This window comes from Anguilla rostrata, chromosome 2 (assembly GCF_018555375.3).
Source record: "Anguilla rostrata isolate EN2019 chromosome 2, ASM1855537v3, whole genome shotgun sequence".
Classification (NCBI taxonomy): domain Eukaryota; kingdom Metazoa; phylum Chordata; class Actinopteri; order Anguilliformes; family Anguillidae; genus Anguilla; species Anguilla rostrata.
The window spans coordinates 4,817,386-4,827,598 of record NC_057934.1 but is presented as its reverse complement, the minus strand read 5'-3'; the positions used below and the strand labels follow the sequence as shown (position 1 = coordinate 4,827,598).

At 44.0% G+C, this 10,213-nt stretch overlaps 1 protein-coding gene across 1 annotated transcript; it reads right to left on the bottom strand.

The window, feature by feature from the left end:
* Window positions 1-1,297: 1,297 nt before the first annotated feature.
* LOC135244194 (malate dehydrogenase, cytoplasmic-like) lies at window positions 1,298-9,566 on the bottom strand. Its single transcript, XM_064316469.1, has 9 exons — window positions 9,409-9,566; window positions 8,621-8,719; window positions 8,128-8,224; window positions 6,177-6,352; window positions 3,999-4,121; window positions 3,347-3,523; window positions 2,683-2,796; window positions 2,144-2,233; window positions 1,298-1,741 (listed from the first exon to the last, which is right to left on the bottom strand). Exons 1-9 carry the CDS (start codon window positions 9,409-9,411, stop codon window positions 1,619-1,621), a joined length of 1,002 nt encoding a protein of 333 aa, XP_064172539.1. The 5' UTR covers window positions 9,412-9,566; the 3' UTR covers window positions 1,298-1,618.
* Between the last annotated feature and the right edge of the window lie 647 nt (window positions 9,567-10,213).

The window sequence follows — 10,213 nt, the reverse complement described above, 5'->3', positions numbered from 1 at the left end:
TTCTCCGAATAGCTCCGAATAGATTCGTTTTCTTACTCAGCATGGAAACCATATTCTATATTATATATATATATATATATAAACTGCCACGGCCAGAGAGCATTCATTTGAACATCTATCCATGTTCATGAGAGGAAATCCTTATCAGGTCCCTCACTCTGCTCTTTGTTCTGTGTGTCACAATGCTTAAAAAACATGATTGACTCAGTCGTGGTAAGTAGTTTATAGCCATTAAATAATATGCATTTATTCATGGAACAGCATAAATGCAAACTTTAAGACACTGTAGCAGAAGTACTCCCCTGGTTTTAATCCCTGCTGCTAATTCCTGTTCATACAAAAGTATAGTCCCTGTATGATACTGTAATTTTGATAGTTAACTTTGTAAATTTGGTTTTCTGTCAGGTCCCCATTGTAAGAGATTTCAGTCTTAATGGGGTTATTGATTTATTTATTTAGTAAGATGAAAGTACATTAATCTATAAAACAATTAATGCCTTCAGAAGCTGGTCCAATACATAATTTATTTATCAATTTTTATAAATTTTTAGTTGTAAATAATTATCTGCATTGCATTGGCCAATATATGACTGAAAGTATATATAACCTATATATTAAGCCAATGAACCCACATTGATTAACAGGTTAATCTATGAGTTAGTTCCCAATAATAAACAACACAAACTCCTGTTCCTCCTCATGTGAACAACTTCAGCCATTGCAGGTTTTTGCATAATCATGTCAGTTAAGTGTGTGGTAGTGGACCAAAAAAGTAAATGCTGCCCCCTTGTGTTCAGCAGTTGACTTACCTGAATCCAATGGAAGCGTTGTTTGCCAGTCTTTGCAAGTCTTTGAGGTAAGTAAGGTAATATTTAATATTTAACTTTTCATAGTCCACTCAACAGAGTGGGGCCTTATTTATTTGCACTATTTTAACATGAAGACAGCGATAAGAAAACTAATCAAAGCCAAGGCCATTTACGCAAAGCCACAGATACACTTTGCAGGTCAAAGGTAAAAAAACAGCAGACTAGGTTATTGAATTGTGAAAACAGACATTCCTTTAAAACAAGCAGAGTGTGTGTATGTCTGTGCATGGGGGGAGGGTGACAACATAGAAACTTTTTTTCGGGTCATATTCCATTTTTAACTGAGACGGGGGGGGGGGGGGTGACAATATAGAAACGTTTTAGGGTCACATTCCATTTTCAACAGAGACTTCGCTGACTCTTTCTACAAAACTTTAATCCCTTCTAAATTCAAAAAAAAAAAAAAAAAAAAGCCACATTTCACAGAATTAGTCGACATCGTTTTCTTTGTTTTATTGTGGATCTCAACATGTAACCATTACAACGGTTGGATGACTAAGTGCATCGTTAGCCTACCTACCACACAGCATTCCCCGGTGTCTTCCGACACAGGCTAGCGGGAGCTGCGGTTTTATTTATTTTCTAGTCGTTACTTTTAAAAGCTTGACAAAATGGAACACACGCACACACACACACACGGTGCTGGTGGGGTGGTGGTGGTGGTGGTGGAGGGGGGTGTGTTTTTATAGACGGGAGGAGGGAGGGTTTCGGGGGACTGAATCCCGCCGCGTTGGGGGCGGGGTCGCCAGTCACACCCCCAGGAAGGTGAGGGCGGTGTCCCGCTCCTCCACCAGCTCCGCCGCGGTGGCGTCCATCTTGCCGCGGGAGAACTCGTTGATCGGGAGCCCGTCCACGATCTTCCAGGACTTGTTCTGAGCGGGAAGAAGGAGCCATTTTAGGCTTGTATGACCCTACATGCCCCCCCCCCATTCCCCATGGAATGAAATCAGGCCAAAAATGAGAGGTTGTTTACATTGTTTCAGTTCCTCCAGATAGGAGCCTCGGTTAAATTCACACAATGTAACTAAGTTTAACAACACAGTTAAATTATAATGTGAAAAATAACGAAACCACCTTTAATAAACCGACCCTTTAAAACCGAACAGACGACCAGCTGTAACTTTACCACATCCAGGGTCAGATCAACACCGAACCCTGGTAAATTAAATGGTAAAAATTTAACGGTAAATTAACCGGTGTTTTACGGTGCTATCTTTGCCGACGGCCGGCACTGATTCGTCCCCGAGCGTGTGCTGCCGTCGCGCGCTTCCTACCTTAATCACCACGGGGAACGAGTAGATGAGGTCATCGGGCACGCCGTAGGAGTTCCCGCTGGAGTACACGCCCATGGAGATGAACTCGCCCTGCGAGGGAGAGAGGAAAGGGTTAAGTCAGGGCGCAGTGCGCACCCACCCCCCTGCCCGCAGGATCAGTCCAGTGAAGAGCTATGGACACGTGGAGGGATAAGAGGCAGCTCCCTAGTCTGGACCATATCACATGCACCTCTAGAAGGGGCCCCAGTTATCTGGGTCATAATGGCCTAAAGAATCCACCCTTCTCACCCTGCTCACTCTGCTCACACTGCACATCCAGCTCACCCTTCTCACTCTGCTCACCCCAGCACACCCTTATCACCCTGCTCACTCTTCTCACCTTGCACACTCTGCTCACCCAGCTCACCCTGCTCACTCTTCTCACCCTTCTCACTCTGCTCACCCCACCCAGCTCACTCTGCTCACCCTTCTCACCCTGCACACTCTGCTCACCCCACCCAGCTCACTCTGCTCACCCCAGCACACCCCACCCTGCTCACCTCGGAGGTGCCGTTCCAGATGTCCTTCATGTGGTCACAGATGGCCTTGGCGGCAGACATGGCGCTGGACAGCTTCCTGGCTTTGATGACCGCCGCACCGCGCTGCTGCACTGTCTGAGCGAGGAGAGAGAGGGAGGCAGAGCCAATGAGATGCAGGCTCACTCATACAGGTGTGCTCACTCAGGTAGACTCACCCAGGTACACACATACAGGTGTGCTCTCCTAGATAAGCTCACACAGGTACACACAGATAAACAAATACAGGTAAGCTCTCCCAGGTGAGCTCACCCAGGCGTGCTCAACCAGATCTCACAGAAGATCCAACACAGAGTCAGAGAGGTACTTCCTGTTTGTGTGTAAAAGTCAGGGGAGGTGAAAAGCCAGTCTTGCAATAAGCGCAGCTCACAAAGATAAGAGCCAGTCAATCGTTAACTCCAAACAAGGGGGGATGAGTATTTCACCCCCTCCCCACCTGCACATTATCTCTGCTGCGTCCCTGTGCAGTGGTTTGCAAGGCCCGGGTCAAAGTTAATTTTAAAAATCTGATTCGCCTTATAGACAATAACACAAAATGGCTGCTAGTTTGGCAGAGCCCACACCGCAGCCCGTATCCTTATCCCACGCAAGGCGGGCACAAAGCGGGCACAAAGCGGGTACCACTTACAGAAATGAAGCTTCCTTTGAGCCAGCCGTCGTCCTTCACGGCGTCGTAGGCGGCCACTTCCTTCCCGTGCTGGGACACCTTGGCGTGGTGCACGTCGGGGTACTGCGTGGAGGAGTGGTTCCCCCAGATGATCACGTTCTTGACGTTGTTGGAGGCGACGCCGCAGCGCATGGCCACCTGGGGTCAGGAAGACGACAGCAGCAGCAGCAGAGGTCATGCTAGGCTACTCTAAGCAGTGACCTTTGACCTATGACCTTGAGCTTTTCCCTGTTTTTTTCAACCCCGAGTTAGAAAATGCACAATCGTATTCAAGAACTATGTTCATCTCTGAATCCTCTGCTATCAACTGAGGAGGGCCCAGATGAGCACGCACACTAGTTCAAATCGTAGCCAATCAGAGACAAGGGTCAGAGGAAGACACTTCACATAATGCTTGAGCGAGAGCACTGATTCTCTATATGATTCTCGACAGCCTGCTAGCAGAATGGTATAGCACCAATTTAGAAAAGACTGGTTGGCCACTAGAGGGCGACGATACTCTTGCTAGCTAATCGAGATGAACACATTTCATATTTTTGACTATTTCCCGTGGATTTCTCCACAGTGACCGTCAGTCTGATGGGACTCGGGGTTGGAGGCGGGGACCACGCACCTGTGAGCAGGCCCTGTTGTGGTCCAGACGGGTCAGGCAGGAGAAGTTCTCCTTGGGAATGGAGGGGGCGGACTTGGAGGCGATCAAGCAGTTGGTGTTAGCTGGGTTTCCCACAACCAGGACCTGGAAGAGCCAGAGTTATGTGAGGTAAAGTCCTGACAAAACCCAAATTCCAGACCACACAACTGTCCCGACAAAACAAGTGTAGTCCATAACACCCATTTTTATGAAAGCTGTGTGCTCACAGCCAAAGTGGAGAAAACATGCTAAAAAGCGAAGAAACCGCTTCCCAAATGTTCAGAACAGCAACAAAAAAAATAAATCTTAAAACATTTTTTAAGGAAGAACAGATATAGAACTAAGCGAGAATTCTCGGATAAAAACAGAAATGAAAAGAATCACCAGGGCTGCTATATAATTAATTCTTGAATAACTGCCAAAGTGACTCTACTGTGAAGCTCCTCTGTTCTCAGTGATCTCCTCTTGCGTCTATGATAGAGAAATGAGCCGTTCTGCCATTGAATATGCTGACATATTCAGCACGTATCTAATGAGCGGATTCCTTTCATTCATCCCGGCCCTATGACATCATTAGCAGGGACTATGGGAATATGGATGTACAGACCCATAATAGACGTATAGGCAGTGAGTCGCCATCGCATTAAGCAAAAAATTAAACGCGTTTGTGAAAGCAGAGGAATAATTACTAACAAACAAGACCAGCAGGGGGCTAGCTAGTCAGGCCTGGACAGATTTGTTAACAGCTAATAGTGCTGCAACCTCAGAACTGAGTGGTAAAGCATGCTTGTTAACGCAGTCGAAGCTTTTGAGGCTCTCTTGTTAACTGGACATCTATATATAATATATGATCATAAAAAACATATTAGAATTTCGCTGGCTCTACGTTAAAATGGCAGGATAAAAGGACAGAGAACACAGTTAAACAAGGGTTTCTTTCAACAGAGCCCAGAAGGAACAATCTGTACGGAACACATCTGCTTTAGGGATCTGTGGTTACAAAAAAAAAAAAAAAAGTGGAAGTTGCCAAATTTCTGCAACCAGAATTGCAGGGCCTCAGTTCAACTTGCGTAAGTTAAAACACATGCGCAGAAAAATGTTTCTGCTTCCCAAGTTTAATCCACCGAGACCGATGATCCTCACTCGCTCACACACTCCAGAAATTAGAATGTTTGGCAAAACCTACGCTGGCTAAACCTACATTGCAACATAATCAGTTTGGACCCAGAATGTGGTCAAAAGGCTTTGTGAACTCTCACCTACAAGCGTGCATCGCGCAAATAGCAGCCATTCTTCTATGCTTTGGCTCTGACTTTTCTCACCGCACTTTCTCACCGCACTTTTCTCACACAACTGACCAATGGGGTTGGCTGGTACAAGATCAGGCACGGTCATCCTGGCCAACTGAGACCCTTCTTTCACTGGGTAACACTAGATCCAACACTAGATCCTGCAGGGCTGCTGGCCGCCATCACCATGGTCCAGATTCAAAGCCAGACTGCACTAAGAACAGTGTTTTACCAGGACTAACCACCCAGCAGCCCATATCAGGCCTATTAATAATATATTTTTTATGAGCTGTTTCAATCAAGCATTCTACATGCCGATAGAGCTCAGCAGGAAATGATTTTTTTGTTAAATTTTCCTAGCTTATTTGACAGGGAAAACGCACATTAATCACATTTCGGTAAATGTGCCAGTTAGCCGGGAAGGCAAATTTTCATCTGTAGTCCCTGGGCTACATGTTCTTGGCTGTGGGAGGAAACCGGAGCACCCCAAGGGAAACCCACACAAATTTGAAAGCAGAGAGGATCCAGGCCACCCGGGACTCGAACCCAGTACCTGCTACTTTTGACGCGACAGTGCTAAGCACAGCATCACTGTGCCGCCCATGCCCTCTTCTCAGAAGAAGAAGAACCAAAAAAAAGAACAAAAAAAAAGAAGACGGAGTATTTGATGCACACCCTAATGCTTAAAGCCTTTCACTTCAATGAGAAAAAAATAAATTAAAAATTAAAAGGTGCACCACAAAGACAAAATAAGATGTTTGTTAAGTTAGAGACAGGGTCATTGTGATCACATCCTGCTTGCACTGAGCCTCCTGTAGGGCTATCCCAGGGAACTCTCTCTCAGGCTCCTCAGAAACTCAGCGCAAGTCACCTTGACGGTCTTCTTGGCGTACTTGTCCAGGGCCTCGCCCTGGGTCTTGAAGATGGCCACGTTGGCCTTGAGCAGGTCCTTCCTCTCCATGCCCTCCTTCCTGGGCATGGAGCCCACCAGGATGGCGGCGTCCAGGTCCTTGAATCCCACCTCCACCTTGTCCGTTGGAATGACCTCTTCAGGATGAGCAGAGGGAGATGCATTTTTTTTAAAAGCCCTTTCCGATTCAATGAAGTTACGTTAAGGAACATGACGTTATGGAATATTGTGTCAACAACAAAATCTCAGTTAACCAGTTAACTCAGGTGCAAGGCACCAAGAGATTCCATGAATAGCAGTGCTTGAAAAAAATTTAAAATAAATAATTTAAAAAAAAAAGAAGTCATTCATTTTTCACTCCCTGATTCAAAAGTAGAATTCTGAATAAATGTTCATGGTTCCACAAAAGTGCTCAGTGTTTTATTTTTAGACACAGGTAGTGGATTGAAAATCGAAAAAATCTTTTTTTTTCTCCGGTGATATAGCTAGCCAGAACTCTTATTAATGCCAACAAAACAGAACTGCCATTAGTAAACACACGTTTTAGAAAACTGAATCTTTCTATAAGTTCCAGGTTGCTGGAAGTAATTCACCGCCCTCCCCTTATCTGAGAGACTGTACTTAATTCATTTCCTTTTCTGATTTTTTTTGTCACACTGATTCCACCACTGGCTATTCGGATGAATTGGTTTTAGCTGGCTGAGTGCAAGGTTACTTGCTTGGGGTGCACACTTTTTAAAAAAACAATAAAAAAAACTGAGAAGCAAAGTGAGACACGCTCAGATGACGTACAAATAACCTCTAAGCTAAATGCGTCATTCTCTTATTATTTCTGAGGCAAATAATGTTGTGGTGAAGGTCAACAGGGACCTCTATTTCTCCAAAATAAAAGCCCTCTTAAGCAACACTCCTGATTTACGCTTCACTCCCTCTGTCCACGCTACAGCGCTACCACACTTTTCAAGGTCATGCTGCTGATAAAGAAGGCTTTCGCTATGTTCGCAAAGATGGAGGTGTTAAGTGTTTTCTGTAAGTTATATCGGAGTTACTATAGCTGCTCAACCCACTGCCAAAGATGAACTGAATGTTCATTATTGTATGAAATGAGACAAATTTCTAACCTCACTGGTGTCCCTATTTAAGATTTGTGCCCCTCTGCCTTGCAGTTTTAACCTTGAAAAGCACATTGATAAATAGCTAAATATAATCAGTAAGTACAGGCATAGGTCAGCCTGAAGATGCTTGACTTTGAACAGCTACAGAGTTCAAGTCAAGGTCTAAAAAGGTCAGTCAATGTTAACCATAAAAAGTCACATATATTTTAGAAACTCACAAATAACACTGCATTTTTTTCCTCTGAAATACTGCTTAGATGACTGATTTGCAGATAATATTCATACTGGTCATCAAAGGTGATAGACCCCTTTATCAGGGTGAACTTCAGTCAAGGTTCAGCAATTCAAGAGGCACCGTTCCTTTCCGACACACTGCTTTGTTCAGACCAGTGCAGCCACGATTGGCGGAGCTTTGGTTTAGTCGTCCAATCAGAGAGCTCCACTTAGACACACCTCTCAGCCCAGCACTGGCGCAAGATAGGGAGTGATTTGGAATTATTCAGTGTGGCCAGAGAAGCAAACGCAGCGCTATTGTTACAAATATATACCAGGCCGGAAAACCACAGGCCTCAAACATTACACCCGTAATACGGACAGAGACACATCGAAAAGAAACGGCGGTTAAAAATGTATGTAAAAAAGAATACGGTATTGAAAGATAATTGAAAAAACAACAACAATGATGCTAAGTCACGCTAGCTTGAACCAGGCCACGTTAAATTCATTTTACAGCTGTTTCCGGTTCAGTGAGCAAAGTTTGCGCCATCTGAGTTCCTGTCGGGCCGAGATGCACTTACCCCTCAGAAGTGGGAGAGCACAGTCCTGCAGCTCCATGACAACACCATCCAGGACCGGCAGCATGGGCGGTATGTCAAGCAGAACTAGGATGATAGGCTACGTGGGGCATAAAAACGCGTAGTGTGAAAAGTCTCACAAATAGCACATAATTAAGGTGGTGCTTTACACCAAGCCGTGTGGGTCTACAAATCATCCACGTTTAAATTAAACACATGCTCGTGCGTGCGTGGATGTGTGTGTCAATGATGCAATATGACAATACTAGACAGTTGCTTGTTTGTCCAGCACAGGGCTGCTTTCGTCAACGTCACATTACTTCTTACGTAAACATAAACTGCGCGAATGCACTGATATCAAAAGCTTAACAGCGATGGCCTTAAATTGCAGTGGGAACTGACGGCGAAAAGGGTGAACTTGGAAAACGTCCAAACGCATGTTGCATCTGCGGCAGCCGAGGAAATGACATAACAAGGACAGACACATTTTTTTTACCTGATCTTTGCCGAAGACATCCCCCTTAGCAATGCTGTACAGAAGAGAATAGGCAATCTGTCCGGCGGCCCCGGTCACGAGAACTTTAATTGGGTCAGACTGAAAAATAGACGGAACTTACATCAGCACTAACACAAAGAATAGCTTTCCTTCTATATTTTACAAAAGAACGACATCAGAAATACAGATAGACAGATCTTGCTAAATATAAAATTGGACAACAATAAAGTAACTAGCTGTACCGAGCTACGTGGCTTGCCAAAGCATACATATTAGCGATGTTCAAACACGGAGCTGGTGGAATTGGAGCTGCACCATGGATTGTAATTATTGATCTCTTGCTGGCTGGGCCTATGTGACCATTAATTCTCAGCATGACACAAATTATCTTGCCGCCGACACTAGCCGTACTGTAATCGCACGAAAATCCTGTTATCATTAAGCACAGTAATTCATATTTTTATTGAATGATGACCAAATGAATAGAGCGCTTTTATCACGCAGAGGTTATTCAGACCACCGTATATATTATGCATAGCGTTATGTAATTAGCAAGCAAACGTTCGCCAGAGTAACTAGCAAATTATTATCTACCAGTTCGATCATTTACACTAGTCTACCGTTCAGTTAGTTAGCTTGCAAGACCTATCTGATGCTGGTTATCTAGTTCGCTAGAATGGAACGTTGAGCTACGCATAATTTTAAAAAAATTCGAAATGGTGCGATGTACCATATAAACGCAAAAAAATGAAGGAAAGAACAAATGAATGTATAACGTAATCGCTCACCATCTTGTATTATTCTCGATCTGGTACAACGGCTCTCCCACTTCGCATTCAAGTTAACTGGAGGGTCACCTTTATTCTTGTACAGATATGGTCATAGGGGCGAAGGCAAAGAAGTCCAGTACTAGGCTGGGAAATGTAGTTAAATTTTAAGGCGGTTTCAACTAGGAACAACAGTATCTGATGTACAGAAACACAATACCCACGATGCACTGCTACATTGTGAACCCACTCGCCTCTCTGTAGACCCACCCACTTCCTATTTTGGTAAATATTAAAAAAAGCTACGAATATATTTTTTCCATACCGCCACTCGGCGCTTAGACCTCTGATTGGCTGACATGCCTGCACAGACTATTTTAATCAATCAGCGTTAAATGCGTTGAGTTTTTATGAAAAAATTAAGATTTTAATGGCGGCGCTTATGCAAACTCTTTCATAGAAATGTATCAAATCTGTAATGTATTTTACACGTAATGCAACCGCACATTACTGTGATTCCAGTTAATTCGCACAGCTGCAATAGTTTATGAAAAAACAAACAGTGTTAAATGGGCGTGTCACCTGAAAGTTAACGTTAGTAGAATCCTATAATAAACGAACAATGGATTGTTGCAGTAACTAACGTTCGGAAACAGCCCAACCCGGAAGGGATTGAAATAAGGTTATTTTTGTAAATGTGGCATAGTTGTCTTCCATAGCTACTGAATGAGTCGGACACGGTTGGGTACGTCCGAATCCTGCTTACTGTACAATAAGTACTTTTATGTTGAATTTATTATTAGCGTACTTGTTTAATGTTAAATAA

Bases quoted from the DNA above. Each gene is read 5' to 3' on its own strand.
- LOC135244194 (XM_064316469.1), bottom strand. The intron at 2,797-3,346 runs GTAAGTGGTACC...CTCCTCGCTCAG, and splicing joins TCAAAGGAAGCTTCATTTCT to ACAGTGCAGCAGCGCGGTGC. The intron at 2,234-2,682 runs GTGAGCAGGGTG...TCTCCCTCGCAG, and splicing joins TCTGGAACGGCACCTCCGAG to GGCGAGTTCATCTCCATGGG.